The following is a 17,513-nucleotide window of genomic DNA, read 5'->3' as shown; positions in this document are numbered from 1 at the left end:
CAGCATTTATGCTTTAAAAACAACAACAACAAAAAACCACACACATTTACAGACAGTTGCTAATGGGGTTTGGCAGGTATTGCTGTCATTTTAATTTGTAAATGTTCATCTAGTGGAAAACCAACAATTTTTTCAACTCTTCTCTGAAGTTACCAGGTAGCTTGAAAAGATATTGTAGTACAGACACACAGGCATGCTCAAAGAACACAGTTTTGCCAGTGACTTAGCATACCTAGAGATAGCCATATACTTTGGAACATAATTTAAAAGATGAGTGGGATTTACCTTCCTACTATACTTTTAGGTTTTGTTCTTTCATTTTAAAAATTTTGTTCTGTATTTGGCCTGAAATCATACCACTAAGAAGATGAATGCACAACACAGAGAAAACAGTATGAACCAAAAGTGTTGCAGAAGTGATACATGTGATTTAGAAAGGAAAGATCCAAGATAAACGTTCATCATGTTATATAGATACCTTGGATTTCATAACTAACTTGACAGCTTAAAAGGCTTTCTGATGCAGGATGCTTTGCTTTTTTTCCCCCCAAAGACTTTTTAGCAGAAAGCATATCAGAATAAAACTGGGCAATAAAAAGTAGAAAGTCCTTGAACTGAAGTGTACAGGCAGCAAACAATGTAAAATGAAATTATTTTATATGTAACACATATGACAAGCTGATACAGCAAATTACTTACTCAGTAAACCCACAACTTAGTTTTGAAAGGAGGATTTGTTCATTTCAGAACTCAATAGCAAGTATAAAACATTAAAGCCATCTTAAGACTGAACACTTCTATGATCTTTGAAAATTTGTTTATACATTGTCTTATGATTAAGACATTCATTCACTGTTTAGCACATCATATAATTTATAATAATTCTCTACAGAACAATATAGTTAATTCAGTATAATCAGTAACTTTATACAGATACAGTACTGAAGCCATGTCCTCTTTTGCTTACTGTCAAGTACAAAACAGCTTATATAGACTAAAAAAAAGCTACACACCACAGTTGTAGCATACCGTATTTTGTGCCTGATTAAAGTTTACAGTAGTGGCTTTTTGATCTTTCAAGACAAATAAACATGATACCACATAACAAACAATTGTGCAAACTCAGGCTTAGGAGGATGACTTAACTACCTCCTTTTTCCAGAACTACTTTTCCCTGCTTTACTGCTGCTACTACCAGACTTGCTGGAAGATTTTGAAGAGAAAAGTCTTGTCATGAATTCAGAGACATCTGGCAGCTCATGGTTGGAATTCAGCATGTTCATTGACTGCTCCATTTCCTGCATGCAAAGATTAGATAATCTTAATAGCTCGTAACAATTCTGGATGTTTCTAAGGCATCAGTTGAAAGATTGTATCAGGAAGATGTCAAATTTTCCCAAATACTGTTTTACTATTTGCAGTCCTCCAGGGTACATATTGCTACATATTTTTATGCAACCACAGCCAAATGCCCAGCTACACACAGAAACATAAAACCGCAAAACTAAAAGCACTGGTGTATGGAAAAAGGTAACCATGTCTTAAGCAGTCTTACAGGGCAACCACCTGATTAAAAAAAAAAAAAAATCTAAAAAAAATTGCCATTACTTATTTTCAGCTTTACCTTCCTCCATTCTAAAATTTAAGCTTTTGTTTAGATTTTCAGATCTGTGCCCTCATAGATTTCACACACTTTTGTGTTTTCAAATTAGTAATGCTAAATCTAACAAATTTTTGAAGCTGTTTGAAGGGGTTAGATATTTTTATTGCCCTACTTTGTAACAGCAGCTAAGTTTTCTTTGTTTCATGAAAGGAAGGATTTTAATGAGACCATATATCCAGCTCAGCTTAATGTAACTTTAGAGTTTAGCATAGTAGCTCTATGAGATGAATTAGTATGGTTTAAAACAAACCAACAAACCCTGAAGTACTTTTAATGCACACAACAGCTGAACTGCACATCCACAATGTGATAATGCTTATAGTAATTGCCAATTTAATGTGGGATTGTCACCTTGCTTTTCTAGTTACCGTTCAGAATGATACAGCTTCAACTGTTTTCAAGGTACAAGCGAAGCAAAAGCTGTTATGGTAGCCTTTGTTACTATTGCATCTATACTACATCTGTACTTAATGCCTCTACAATAAGCACAGTTACTAAATCATTAACTTTCTGTATAAACTAGTACTGTGCCGATTCCATAAAGAAAAAACAAGCTAACTTCAAAAATGTAATACAAGCTCCATACCCTCCACAAGCAAACGGAAGTTGGATATACACTTAAGAATTTAATACACGGTCATCTAGAGAATGCCATTACAATTGAGTTCTTAAAAACTACCTTCTCCTATTCTTTAATTTAAATTACAAGCAAGATTCCTTCAACTTAAAATTTCTCCTTAACAAGTCGTATCAGTCAGCTAATAAGAACTAAATCATTAGAAGTTCTGATGGTTTACCATCAGAACAGGCTGTCTGTAAGCAGTGTCAGATTAGTGAAAAAAGTAAGGCATAAGTGATCTTGTTAAAATTTAACTTCCAAAGTTCAGCTTGGTTTGAAGAACATGCCATGGATATCTAGTCTATCTTCATATCCAGTTTTTAATCAAAGTTAAAGCCAAAAGAGCATTACATAGCTCTGATATGCTTTTAATAGGTATTACTTTAAAAAAAAAAAAACAGAATCAGACACCTATAAAGTACTACTGAAGACAGTGGTCATTTAGAGGAAAAGGAGTTAAAATTAACCAAACCCTGAAAAAGCAGCCACCCAAGACAGACAAGGAATACTTCTAAAAATAAGAAAGGATTTAGCAGACACCTTGAATCTCCATTTTGTCCTAGCCTTCTGCTATTCGGCATTTTGCATGATGAAAGGACAATAAATCAGATAATTTAATGACTACATTAAGACTCCATATCATATACACTATTGTGACATCTGGCTTTAACAGTCTTGTAAACTATGTGGTTTAGGTTGATGGATAAGAGAACCCCACATCATACTCTTCTCAACACACTTGACACTTATTAAATGATGTCTAAAAATGAAGTGCTAGATTTAAATATGGTGCAGAAACACACTGGAAATTTGTAGAAAAAATAGCCATTGAGAAATTGTATTTATTGCTCTAAGGAAACTCTGGAAAACACTATTCATACTGTAATACTCTCAAAGCTGTGCCAAACAATTTGTGTTGTGCTGTTTAACAGCAAATTAATGAGTCGGAAATGTTAGAATTCATTGTCAAAACAGCAACACTGTATTAACTGAATAAATGATGCCCACTGAGACTTCTTTAGAAGTCCAGTTTTGGTTTTATTACTTTTCTGTACCTTAAAATCTCATTATGTTTGTTCTCTATGTCTGCATCAATTGAATGTACTTACCCGTCTCATATCAGGATCACTGGTGTTGACAACTTTAGGCAAAAGCACAAATATCAGTAATGGAAGAACCATCATCATCACCTGCATAGAAAACAGCAAATATTTCTTCAGCTTTTTTGTTGCTCCAGACATTTTTAGACATACTGACATAAAGCTTTTAGCTAAACAGCCAAATTCTAGAACTACTGCATTCTGAGTCAGTAACCCACTAACAGTAATCCCCTTGTCAGGAAAGAAACCTGATAAGGAAGTATTATGTTTTAAATAACAGATTTCAAAGTTGGACCATTAAAGTAAATGCTTGTTATCTCTTCCAACTGTTATAATTATGATCTTGCAACACGTTGATCTCCAAACTACTAGAACAACATCATGTTGTCAAAGGAACCAGACTATGGGCTATTTTCAGACGACATACATAAACAGAGTGGGCATATAGGGGAGGAGAGGTCATAGAAAAACTTTCTATTTGTAAAGCAGTAAAAAACAAAGAAATAAAACAATCCTCTCAGAAGAGCAAAGTCTGCACATCTTTTCTCAATTACTTTATTCTCGGTATTCTGAAGAATAGCTATATTTGGATCCTTACCATACTTCTAACCTTTGTGCGTTGCTTGTACGTACCATAGGGTTCATGAGGAAATCTGTCCATCCCCAAGATTCTCTCTTTATAAAGTACGAAGGAGGTCCAGAAGATTTCATCTGGAGTGGGTATGGCAGCCTGACAACTTCAGATGTTTTGATGTAATTCACATATCTTGCTCTAATGAGCAAAATGCAAATAATTAAAAATATAAACACAATCTTTAACAAAAAATAAAGATTATTTAATAATAGTCCAAACAAAGTTCTAATAATAGACTACAAACAAAACTATATGGTAGGCAGTGTCAGCTAGGCTTCACTTTTCAGAAGCTAATTTCTCTCAGCAGCATACTTTATGGAATCAAGTGACACTCTACCTTTTTTCCAGGCTAGCTATTAAGCAGGCTGAAAAACTCGATATGGAAAACAGACCTGCAGATCAGAAACATCAGAACTATTTGTTCAAATACAACTTCTGCAAAACATTTTTTCTCACCTTGGCAACGAGCAAGAAAAGCTACAATATTTGAAGAGAAGGTACAGCTTTGAACAGTGTAGTGTAGTTTAAACAGAGTTTGCTCGGGGCAACAATTATTTATATATGAAGTTAATACTACCTTTTCCCTAAGTGCATTACTTCGCATTTATCAATACTGAATCTCAGTCTTTATTACTTTATAAGGTCTTTCCATAGTTCTTCAGTAGTATTCTTCACTTGGGCCTAGTATTTAGATAGTTACTTGGTACTATCATCTAACTTTGTCACTCTTGACCCATTTTTCATGATTTATGAACATTTACCGGCCTTGTGCAACTCCAGGGACGACTTCTGCCCATTACAAGAAAAAGCATTTATTCCATCTGAATTTTTTACCAAATATTCATCCACAGAATGTCTTTCCCTCCTACCTTATGACTACATATTTTCTTCAAAAGCTTTTGAGATTTTCAAGTAGATCTTATCAAACGTATCCGTTATCCACATGCTGTTTCCTCTAAGAATTCCAGGGATTTTTTTTTTTAAGGCAGAACTTCCCTTAGAAAAGCCCAGCTGACATTTTCCCTGTGTATCACATTTTTTCGTGCATCTCCCAACTGTATTCCTCATTATAGTTTCTACATGTTTGACCGAGGTTGAGATGTCAAGCCTACTGGTATTTGCTCTGCAGACACATCCTAGCAATTTACTTAACATCAAATTTGTTACCTCTAGTCCTCAGATACCAAAACAGTGCTAAGTGAGAGGTTATACACACCATTGTGTCTATTTCACCGAGTTCCTTCCGTATTTATTACATATTAATTGTTGCCAATGAGATACTGCCTAACAAAGTATAAAAATAAAAATTCATAAAGTTTGGAAAAAAAATCTAAACACAAACAAATTGTGCTATTATTATTATAAACAGACTGCTTGCACTGTTTTCAGTCTGCAATTTCAATGTTTAACCTCCCCTAAAAATATTGCTGCAGTGTTTATATTGATGGTTGTACTCCTAAAATGTAACGGCATCTTTTGTAAGATACTGTAAAAGTCAAACTTGAAGTTAAGATACTACATGTGTGCCTGACAAAGAAAAATTAACTACAAACACGTTCATCTAAACGAAAATCACCTTATTAGATAGGATAGCCAATTTTCTGTATTACTTACTGTATAGTGTGCAGTTACAGATGTACAGTTATAGTAGTTAGGGATAACGTATCTGGCCATAACATTAAAAAAGCTAACGACGCTACAGAAATACTGCAAGCTGGCAACTACTAGCATTTGCCATAACTGTAAGGAGTATCTTATGGAGGTGTAACATAAATATTTTAGAAATTAGAATGAATTAGAATTTCACTGTGCCAAGTCTTGACAGAACATTTACGATAAAAGAAAGGAAAAAGGGAAGAAGAAAAAAAAAGGTATTGGCAAAAGATAAAGCAGTTAACTGATTTATGTCTACATTTTATTTCAGGATAGCTGCATTAAGAAAATAACAAAAGTAAACAAACAGAAGGACTCTTTTCATCCATTTCCTCTTATTTAAGGCCATAAATATGAAAGGAAGAAAGAAATCAGACTGGATTAAGAAGTGTGCTCCTAGAAGTGATGCTAAAAGAAGCTGAAACGGAACATCAAATCTACAGTACTTGTTTACATTACTCCTTACACTGTATTGTCACACATACTTAATAGATCAATACAGAAGCAAATCAGGAAAGGCTCACCTCATTTTTCCTTTTGAAGTTATGTCAACTCGCACAGGCTCAAATTTATGAGCAGGGGATATAACTTCCACTACATAAGATCCTGAAGGTACATCATGAACCACAAAACTTCCATCTGTCCTGAAAAAACAGTAAGTTCCATTACATTTCAATATGCTCCAGTACACAAGAAAGGGTGCTCTATTTTTTTTAAAGACGACACTGTAATAGTATCGTTTTATATTATAAATCTTAATACAACAACAATGACCAAAAGGAAAATAATACTCATAATATCAAGCCCCTTAAGGTCATCAATGTGTGCCACAACAGTAGCAGAAATTACCAGTTACGTTAAAGATTTTCTCATGCCTTCAAGCTATTGTCTTGCTGGAGGAATAAAAAAAAAAAAAACAGCATAAGTAAGATTTGAAGTGGTTAGATTTCATGTATTCAAATAATGGCAGAATCGACTTATACCTTCCTTCCTCCTTCTGGAGGAAGTTTACTTTGCTTCAGTACTTCTGCTGGAAGAAAAAAAAACAAACAAAAACAAAAACTTGACATCCTACACAGTGTGGGCAGATTATTAGAGATGACCTGCAACGCACAAAAATTGAGGTTTGTGCCTTTATTGCAAAATAGAGGTTTTTACTTTTAATTGCTCCCTTTAGGACTAGCCCATGCTGGAAAGGTCTATCACAACAATAAGGAAACTAAGCTCTGAACATATACACAGAAGGGATTCTTAGACAGACTGCTTTTACTATAAAATATGAAACTTGAATATTCAGTGAAAATATTAGTAAAAGGATACTCAAAAAATTCAGCACCAGCTGCCATTAAATTAAAGTACGGAAACTTGTAGTTTTCCTCCTATATGCTTCCAGAAGTTTCCAGGAAGAAAAATTTAGTATTCTCTATCCTTTTAAAATTAATATAAAAGATGTCTCCTAAAAATAAGACTCAAAATTAAGACAAAATAGTTGTTCAGAGGGGGAAAAAAAAGTAATAAGACCTGATACATTAGAAACTTGCATGAGGAAAACAAAAAAATGAACTCTTAAAAGTGAATCCTCAAAAAGAATTTTGTCCTTATGTCCTTCACACAAGTTCTCTCTCTCAAAGACGTACATCACTTAAGGACCTTGTCACCACAAAGACAGAAGCATATAAACAGTACTGGGTAGGTGGCTTTCACTAATATTTTATGTGATGATTTGAACCCCTAAGGATGCTTACACTATCTTATATCGTAACTGCTATAAGGATGTTTCCCAATGAATTTTCTTTTAATTTTCATTCTTTACAGTATTATTTTGATAAAATTCAATTATAGGTTTTTTTCCTAAAGATTTATTTATATGACAAAGCAAATTCTCACTTCATATGCTGGTATCCCATACTGCCTTTTTAGAAAAAAAAATTTCATTTTTATTACAGTGGGGAAACTAATCAGATTTATAAAAATGCTGATACTAGAGAATGACTCCTGAAATACTCAAAAAGCAACTTTGCTATGTCAAATAATTTTTTTCCCTCTTTTTGATAACTGGAATGACATCCATGTAATATATAATCAAAACCTGCCTGAGAGATGGTGACAAATATATCTTCTGATATACTAAATACATTTAAATCTGTCACTGAAAGTGAAGGATCTTTCTACTGAGCCTGAAATACCACTGTTATTTAAGAAAACTGTTGTTTCTTCTAACACAGTTCTTACTAAAAGTATACTGCCATCTAGTACTGTGCTCGTTAAACCAACATTAAACCAACCAACGTTAAAGCATTTTTGCTAAAATGTACCATGCTTATGGTAGTACAACATCTACAAATAAGTTTATCAAACCGAATAACTTATTAATTGCTTGGCTTTAAGTTATATTAATATAATTTGATACGTCTATAAATAAACATATCAAATTAATGTAATCAATAGAGCTTGATATCTAGGTTACACTGTCATAAATATGGTATGCTCTTAGCTAAGACTATTTCCTCATACTTCAGACAACTCGAGTTCCAAGCAAGCATTTGGAAACTTACCAACTCCATGGTATTTATTAAATCAGCTCCTAAATATGACGTCAGGCTCCCACAACTTGGTTGTACTGGCTTATCGGGTGCTACACTGACAAGATTCTGCAAGTTTTGCAGAGTGAAATCTGTTGTGTTAACCTATCAACAGTTCCCAGAGTCAAAGTTCAGTTCAACTTTTACTGCAGAGGGAATAATTAAAAATGATTGGTATTTATGAGATGGTGTATCTTAATTCCATATAAACTTTCTCATTTTAATACATAATTTTAAGAGCAATGTATTGTACTGTATTAAAAATAATAAAAAGGATTTTAGACTTAGCTTCTACTCTTGAAACTATGAGATTAGCTCAATTCTTAATTCTGAGGACATTTTCTATATCTTAATATCTCTAGATCCTTTGCTGATCTGAATATACCCACTACCACCTGAGACTGAATAAGCTAATGTGATCCTCTACAACTTCCAAATGCATTTGCATGATCTTGTGTGAAGGAATGAAGCCATATCCCTTGAAAATGGCTCTCACTGGCACAGTGAAACAGTTTTTCACAGGTACTGTAATAGATAACTACAACTGTAACTTTCTACCACAAACAAACATTTCTTCAGAATGGATAAATTATTCGCTAGGGAGAGGGTCTTAAAAAAAAAGTGACAGAATCTGCACCCTCAAAAACTGAGAACAAACACTGGACTCCAGAATGTAATGCAAACGTGTTTGGTTTTTTTTTTTTAATGAAAACTCAGTTCGAATTTTTTGACCGCTAAAAAGCCAGCAGCCTTAGTCATCAATTTCGTTACGTCCGCAGGAGGCCGAAAACAACAATACCTACAGCACTACAGGTTCCCACTACAGGCCTGGCCGCTTCTAATGCCTTACAAGGTAAGGTGCAAGCGTACCAGTAAAGCCAAAGTCGGACGCGAGATGTTCATCTCCACAGCTGTGCGTTGCTAGCCGGGACAAGGCCGCTAACCTGCAGAGGGCTGCTCCGCTCTGCCGCGGCTGGCCGCCATCTTACGGCCGCGACTGTAGAAGGAACGCTAAGCGTGTCAGGGGCGCGGAGGCGGAGAGTACCTCCGGCGGCCCCCGCGGCACAGAGCGACACCGGCCCAAGCCCGGCGAGGGACGCTTACTTCCCCGCCGGGACCAAGCCCCCCGCCCCGCCCCGCCGCTCACTTCAGGAAGCCGACGTGCTCCTCCCCGTCCACCAGCACCCGGGCCCCCGCGATCCAGTCCTGCGGCTTCACCCCGGGCACCACGGCCCGGCCCTCGATCTTAAACCGCTCCCCAGGGCCCGCGCCGCCCGGCGACTCCGCTGTCCCAACTGCCTCCGAGCCACAGGCGCCATCGGGCAGCGGCGACGCAAAAAGCCAGAGCAGCACCAGGCACGCAGCCCCGCTCCGCGCCGCCATCGCGCCGCCGCCTGCTCCGCGGGCCGGGGCCGGGGCCGGGGCCGTCGCCGTCGCGCACGCGCTGAGCGCGAGCCAGCGCGGAGAGCAGGGCCACGGCCTTGCTGCGCGTGCGCACCAGACGGGGGGGGGGAGGGCGCGGATACCGTGCGCATGCGCGCGTCGGAGAGCAGCGCGCCGTCAGGGAACGTACAGAGCACTGGCGAATAGGAGTGAGGGAGCTGCGCGGCCGTGACGCGTAGCGAGGCGGAAGCGGTCCGGCGGTTTCCCTCGGGTGAGGCGCCGCAGGGCCCGAGCGCCGGGGGCGGTGGCTGCTCGGGTGGAGGAGGCGAGCCGCCGTGCCGGCCCCGGCGGCGGAGCACCGGCCGGACAGAGCTTCCCTCGGAGCTGTACCGGGCGCTTCGGCCCGAGCCGGCGTGGCCGCCCTGCTGCCCGCGTCCGCATGAAAGAGCGCAGGCAGCGGGGACGCCCCGCACCTCGGGCAGAGCACTAGCAAGGCCGCGGGGACACCTGCCCCTCACTAGGGGCAGTACGGATGCTCCAGGGCTGGCTGCTGGTGGACATCTTTCAGACCTTGCAGCAGGTGCTCTCGGGCTCTAAAAGCAGCACAGTTGCTAAAAATGTTTTGCGGAGCTCGCTCTGACTCCTGCGGCACGGGTAACTTGCAACCGGATAATCTGTCCCCATACACAATTTTTCAACAATTCGCTTATTCCAAGATGAGAAATGGAGTGGGTGTTGGGAGGGCTCCTTTGTTTTTCAGTTTGTGAGGAAAAACAAAGGATAAGGTAATTTGCTACTTAAAATGTGAAAGGGCAGAAACACAAAGCTGAAGAACATAAATGTGTAAGTAGATGTATCTCCCTTGGTAACAGATGGATGTATTTAGAATTAAGACATTTTAGTTTCAAGTTAAATCCTAATAGTTATCATGCAAAAAATAATAATCAAGCTTTTTCTAGAAGAAAGTTTCCAAAAAAGCTTACAAAATAAAAAAATTAAGATTGGTCATTAAATCAAGCCCTAAAGTGTTATCTTTTAACCAGTGATTTATTGTGCTGAAGTTTGTTTCTGATTAATAACTAGAACTTGTTAACAGTACAGTAGTATGAAAAGCTGCTACTTAGTGGGCAGGCACAGAGTTATAGGAGAAACAAGAGCGCTGTAATATTTTCCCTACCCTTATTTTCCCTTTACGTAGCATGTCCTGTTATGTCGTATGTATTCATTGTCACGTTGTGGCTACACTTGCTTCCTTTTTACCTCTCTTACTTATGTCAGAGTTAATTACTGAACACGTTAAAAACATGTAATTATTAAGCATGATTATATTAGAGATGACGAACCTGGTCATCAGCTGATACTCAATAAAAACATTATATTATACTAGGCATGATTTTGAAAGCATATGTCATCCCATGTGAGTGGGATAATGTGAATTATTTCTCTGGTAGTATTTTTGAGATGTCTCTACTTTGGAGGCAACCAGGAAGACATATGATCCATGAGGTTCTTTTGTCACAAACTCAGAAAAGCAAGAAACTCCAGCAGGTTTGGGGGTGGCAACCTAAGAATGCTAGAACTGAAGTGTGTTAGAAAGTAGCTTCTCTGAGTTGAATAACTTTGAGCATCACTTTTTTCAGTTTTTGTTAATGAAGCAGGTGCTTACCAATAGAAGCACTAAATAGTAGGATTTATGTTAAAGCCAGAGACACAATGCTGTTTCCTGTATACCACCACAGAAAGACATCGTCTTCATAATGACATCTCATGTTACTAGTTTTCATATGCAGTTAGTGTAAAAATGCTATTTATTTATTATTTATTTTTTAAATATCCTCGAGGAACTGTATTAGGATGCTTTCAGACCACATAGAATAGTCATGCCCTCCAGTTTTAAGGATTTCCTCAACCAACTAATTTATTTTTATAACCTAGATAATACAGTTACTTGGTTTAAAGACTTGTGAACCCAAAGACAAGAAAGCCTCATTTGTTCTTTCATACTCTAATCCAAGAAGCTTCTCTCTCTGTATCATCCTGCTAACAAACTGACAAGTTACTTAAACAGCCTCTTGGCTAGAATTCCATCCTCATGTAGAAACCCTGACTGTGGGTGCAGCTTTCATTGCAGAAGGATATCTTTATTTTTATAGATGTGAAGTTTCTAATACCTGTATTGGCATGTAACCATTTTAATGTTAGGTAAATGGTCCCTTCTCCTCTCACTGTGTAACTTCTTTACATACTAATAGCTCTATTTCATACAAACAGATAAATTGGTTACCATATTTTTAAGTGTACACAACTGAGAAAATTAAATTGGTCAATTATTGCCTTTTTGATTAAGACTAGCTGTAACAGCATCTCATTTGAGTGGATTGCACAATGCTGTTTGTGAGTTTTGATATCATGCTGTGGGCATTTGCCTTCTAGGTAAAAACAACAAAACCCAAACCAAAAGTAGTACAAATGGAAACAAATAAAAATGTCCAGGTATAAATTCATCAAAATATAACCAAATATAACCAACTACTCATTTTCTTAGTATATCATCTGGGAGATGCTACCTGGGTTTTTTTGGAAGGAATTTCACTATTAGCAAAGCCGTGTCTGCAGCTTGATGTCAAGTAAATCCCTGATCAGAAAAGACAGATAAAACTGCCAAGCAACAGTTTCAGTTCAATTGAAACCACCAAATAATTCCGTCAACCTCCTGAAAGTGCAGTCAAGGATGACCTCTGTGTTTTATAGCTGTTTATTCATTGGTGGATTCACTCCCCGAGTAACAGCTACGTAGAAACTGGCAAGTTTCTGAAAAGTTCTACCCTGCTCACAAGCAAGTTCTTGGTTTTGTCTGAGTTACTTCAACCAGCTGTCGCTAATGCTACAAAACTGTCAGCTGGATGGATGACAGCCGACAGTCTCTAATGGGTTGAACAAAGAGGAGGTCGATTGATGTAACACCAACACACCGATAACGCTGAAATCCGTATCTCCAGATTCTCGTCACTTTTGGTTTCACGTACAAACCGAAAAAGCAGAGAAGACCCATTAAATCCCCCTGAGCTATCCAATGCAACATCAAAATCCATGAGCATCATAGCTGTTTACAGAGAATCATGTAGTCTGGGATACTGGTGGATACTCTTAAGTAGCAAGAGAGTTTTTTTCTCCCCTGAGGATAAAAGGAGTTTACAAAAATGTAGCAGAACTTATTTTTGTGCTGAATCCTTTTCACAGTCTGAACGTTAGCAAAACTTGCAATATACATTTTTTTGCTTATAGTTCACCCTTAGTAAAGCATTTTCATAAACTTTAATTCACCTTTGAACATCTCAGTGCAATTGCTCTGAAACCTTCTCTTTCTATAAAGCTGATAGCACTTCGGCTAGTATTTAAATATTTTGCTTTTGAAAATGTGCATGATCCTGTCATTGACACTGGTTTACTTTAATACACTGGACATACACTGGACCACAAGCAACAGCAGCCCAGTCTGTTTTGCATGCGATTCAGGCAGCGATATGCAGAGCTGTTGACTTTCAGCAGACAAGCAGGGAGCAGCTTCAGCCATCTGCCTCTAATCTTACTGTAGTCTCTGAGTCAGTCCCCCAATATAGGTATATTGGTAACACCAAGTGCACCAGATGAGCAATGCTGGTTCACAAATGTTCAGTGGAAGCAAAGACACAGACCTGATACGAAGAATAAATAAGAATTAGATGTGGATCAGCATACTCATACAATGTCCTTTTTTTTTTTTTGAGAAACTAATTAGAGGTGAGAAGAAATCAAAATGCCCACCCAAGCAAGCAGATCTATGAAAATACACGAACTGAAGGTAGATGGAAGAATTCAGCATAAAGGTACTGTGAAAGGCCACAGCCAGTTAACTCATTTACTGAGCTCTCTCATTCACAAGGAGCTTTGCTATGATTAACATAGAATTAACAAAAGTTGTGCAGTGTATTTCCTTCAGCACTGATTTTTTTTTTTTAAATAAATTTATTGTCGCATGGAATCATTATGCCATCTACTGGCAATTTACAGTGATACACTAGAAACGTTTACTTAGGTTACCATAAGAACATGGACAGAACGAGTCAGGATTGCAGTCTGGATTCAGTGACAGTCTTTGTGCTGTCCTGAATATAAGATGCCCTGAGAGGGTCCTACTTCGGACTTGGGGCAGAAAGGTACACAGGCTGCCATCTTGACTTGCTCCAGAATACCAGTCTGCTTCAAAAAGATTGCCCGTCAGTGCTCTGGATATTGTCCTACACTCCATCTCTGACAGATTTGCACGTTGAGGCAGAAAATCTCTAATCCCCTGTAAACTCAGTAGCTGTCAGAACAATCTCTGCATCTCCAATGCATCCATCCCCGCAGCGTGGAGTCAGCATGTACAAGTGAAGACTTTTCTGTCTCAGAGAGCTCACCTTCATTTACCCCCTTGTTTGCTTTCATCTCAAGTTGACTGGACAAACTTCATTGGAAATTGTTGAGATTCAGATGCCTTTCCCAAGGTTTTGCTGTATGCTGAAGATCATCTAACAAAAGCTAAGTCATGAAACAGGTTTCTTGTACCCTGACACTCTACATTATCAATTCCCACACTGTACAGCTTGAAAAAACTTGTTTGAAAAAACTTATTTGAAAAACTTGAAAAAACACTGAAAAAACTTCTTTGACTTTTCCTTAAAGATGTTACTGGGCGGGCAGGCACTAGAAGAGCCAGTGTTCCAGTACTCAGGATTGTCCTACCTTCCTTTTACAACAGCAATCATACTTGATACTTCTCTTTCAGGCTTACCTTACCTCCATTTTCCACCTCCAACTTCAGGACTTTTTTTTTCAGGAATGAATTTTTTCCACCTTTCTGATAATATATGTCCAAAAACACCAACAGGATGCTACTTTAGTACACTCTTCACAGGAGTTAGCAAATGCTGACATTGAGATTGCCAGATGACAGCCAGTTTTGTCTGGTTGCAATTGACTGAACTGATCTTTACTGAACTCAAATTTCATTCAAATTTAATTATTAATTTAAGTGCAGGGAAAAGGACCATAATTTTCCTGCTATAAAAATTTCCAGACCCCCTCTTGCAAGCAGAACAAATACAGGTGGATGGTAACCTGGAAGTTGGTTTTACAGTACTTTGACTGCTGTTCTCATCTGCTCCTGTTCACTGTAAAATTTGTCCCTACATCTCTGTTAAGCAGCAATTGTGCATAAACCATGCAAGCAGCTTGTTTAAGAACTACAGCATCCATTAAGCTGACTACGTAAGAAGCAATGCCACACAGAATGGTGCTACACATGTCCTCAAATTCCTGTGTTGTTGCTGTAAGGACACTACCTGTAATCATTCATGTAAGACTAGAATGACACATCACTGTGACATTTGGTTTCCAAAAATATAAGCAGTTGAAAATCCTTATTTCTTGGTATGCAGTCTAAACGCTGTGGTTTTTTACATCTGGGTTCTACTTCCATAATGCCACAAGGTGGCCTCCACATAATACAGCATTATTGCATCCTTTACAGAATGACATATGAAAGTATTTTTTTGCTTTACTGCAGTATTGGTAATAGACCACCACAAAACAACATTCCTTTCTTTGTATTTCAAGCTCAAGAAGAAGTTCACATGCTCTGTAGAACTGGTTCACATCAGACAGGAGGCCAGAGCTGCAAGCGCTTTGGTAGGATGTTCTACCAGAGAGAGTCCTGCTCAGGAGCCGAGTTACACGTTCACAGTCAGAGCAGGTCTGCACGTTGTCTGCCCTGCAGAGAGTCTGGGAAATCCTGTATCCGACATGCAAAGGGCTGCTGTAATTCAGACAGCCTTAAGCAGTTGCTTAAATTATGCCACAGTTGCTTCTGTGCTAGGAGAAACTGAAGAAAGGCCAAAAGCAGCACAGAGCCTCCTTCTGGCTGGAAGTTTAGGCATTTCTGGCCTATCATGAAACTTTATGCTGGTTTTCAGGGGGGTGATTGACCAAAGGCCACTAAAGATTGATTTGCACCATTTTGAAGCCCACCTTTCCTTAATTTTTTGGGGGGTCTTTGTTATACTTTTAAGTCCCCACTATAGATTGTGTAAAATAATGCAATTGTAATTGGAGCAGCATTTTCTAGATGATAAACATTCTCTTTGGTGTATTAAAGATGTTGTTAGAAAAACCACGGTGTGTACTGTTAGCAAATCTGGATTCAAACTAAATATGAAAGTAGTAAAACCTGTGTGCTTGTATTATTTGACAAAGCAAAAGAAACAAAGCTGGGCCTTCAACTCATTCTCTTATTTATAGAAAATTACAGTGGCTCTGAATTCAGCTAGCTATTTCTTGATCTCAGAAATGAAAAAAATGTTTCTCCCGTGCTTTGGTTTTTTTGAAGCTTTAGCTACTCCTACTGCTAGTCATCTTCAGCAGTAGCTGTAGAAACTGTTTTTGGTTTTTTGTTTAAAATAAACACATTGTGGCTGTTCTTGAGAAGCTGAGAACTGTAGCTCTCCTTGGCTTGGCTTTCTTGTACAAGATTGGCATTTGATATATATATAACCTTACACATGCACATCTGATACCTGAGGGAGTTTACCAGCTGCTGCTGCTTTGAAATTCAACACTTAAAAGAGTAACTGCTGATAGCTTTTTCCTATTGTCTTGTTTCACTGCATTGGCCTGTGAGTCTTCTGTAACTATTTTCAAGCTATTATTGAAATAAGCAACTTTTGTTCTTCTACCCCAAAATCTTTGCCTTGTTTATCTGAATGAAATAATTTGGAGGTGCATTACACCTCTATTAAACTGTAAGAAAACCAAATATGAATCCTGTTTTTATGTTTAATTTGCATTCCTATGTGTGGGCTTTTATGCTGAATCATCAGACTGTGCAAGTAAAGACTTGCCTTGATGAGCCTGAGTTAGTACATCAGAGAACTGCTCAAGTGAACCACTGGTGAATTGCACACATTATCTATCATTAATCAATGGCAAACAAGCTAATTTTCTATGTGTTGTTGCATTGCTATTCAATGTGTTAAACAGCTTCATTAAAGCAACATGATGAGCAGCTTTGCAGTAAGTAGTAGTATTTCCTGTTTGACTCAAATATATCTATGTACACTAGAGGTAAATAGGAGTCCTATGGAAGTACAGTAATTCTTTCTGTATTACATTCATACTTTTTTTTTTACTTTAATAGTTCAGCCTGAAGCAGGATTTGCCATTTCTCAGATCAGCAGTGTGGGGTTAAATTAAGTAATTTTTAGATTCATAATACAAGCTTTATCATATAAAATCTTTCCATTTACAGCACGGAGTCTTGTACTTGCCATATAGTTCATGGGTTTGGACACCTACATTTTTTTCCTCAATTTTTTGAGCTATGTAAGAATGAGTCATTTTTATATTTCTCATGTAACAGTTTAAGTTTTTGGAAAAAATAGTAGTATAAGTCAACTTCAAATGCCTCTTGTCCCCCTCTAGCTACTTGCTTTCATTATTTGTAAATGTATTTACCAGCAGGCTCCTCTAGGAAGCTCTGTATAGTGTCTAGTAAAATCCAGGGCCCACTGGAAGGAGTTGCTTTGCCACAGATAGCAGGAGTCCTGAATTTAATTTTGTATTTTGCTTTTAGAACTTTTATTTTAGGCAAATAAAACAAGAGTGATCCACAAAAAAATTATTGCAGGATTTAATTTATAAGCTTTTACTGTCTCCTGCTAGCCTAAAGAATTCAGCAAAGCATCTTAAAAGTGGTGTTCACTCCAGGTGACAGAGACTCTAGTGTCTAGTTTAGAATTACTTTTTGCAAGGGTAAAGATGTGCTTTTAGATACATACATGTCAAAATAAGTATTGGAAAGGGG

General features: G+C 38.0%; 1 protein-coding gene and 1 long non-coding RNA gene across 2 annotated transcripts; one reads left to right on the top strand and one right to left on the bottom strand.

The window, feature by feature from the left end:
* Positions 1 to 60: 60 nt before the first annotated feature.
* EMC7 (ER membrane protein complex subunit 7) lies at positions 61 to 9,727 on the bottom strand. Its single transcript, XM_072864048.1, has 5 exons — positions 9,399 to 9,727; positions 6,194 to 6,313; positions 4,016 to 4,154; positions 3,392 to 3,472; positions 61 to 1,298 (listed from the first exon to the last, which is right to left on the bottom strand). Exons 1-5 carry the CDS (start codon positions 9,632 to 9,634, stop codon positions 1,146 to 1,148), a joined length of 729 nt encoding a protein of 242 aa, XP_072720149.1. The 5' UTR covers positions 9,635 to 9,727; the 3' UTR covers positions 61 to 1,145.
* Positions 9,675 to 16,593, top strand: LOC140652811 (uncharacterized). The gene is made up of 3 exons (XR_012042946.1): positions 9,675 to 10,288; positions 13,402 to 13,500; positions 14,108 to 16,593. It is a non-coding gene; the product is annotated as an uncharacterized lncRNA (long non-coding RNA).
* The last annotated feature ends 920 nt before the right edge of the window (positions 16,594 to 17,513 follow it).

This window comes from Ciconia boyciana, chromosome 6 (genome assembly GCF_034638445.1).
Source record: "Ciconia boyciana chromosome 6, ASM3463844v1, whole genome shotgun sequence".
Taxonomy (NCBI): domain Eukaryota; kingdom Metazoa; phylum Chordata; class Aves; order Ciconiiformes; family Ciconiidae; genus Ciconia; species Ciconia boyciana.
This window is presented reverse-complemented; position numbering and strand designations above follow the sequence as displayed.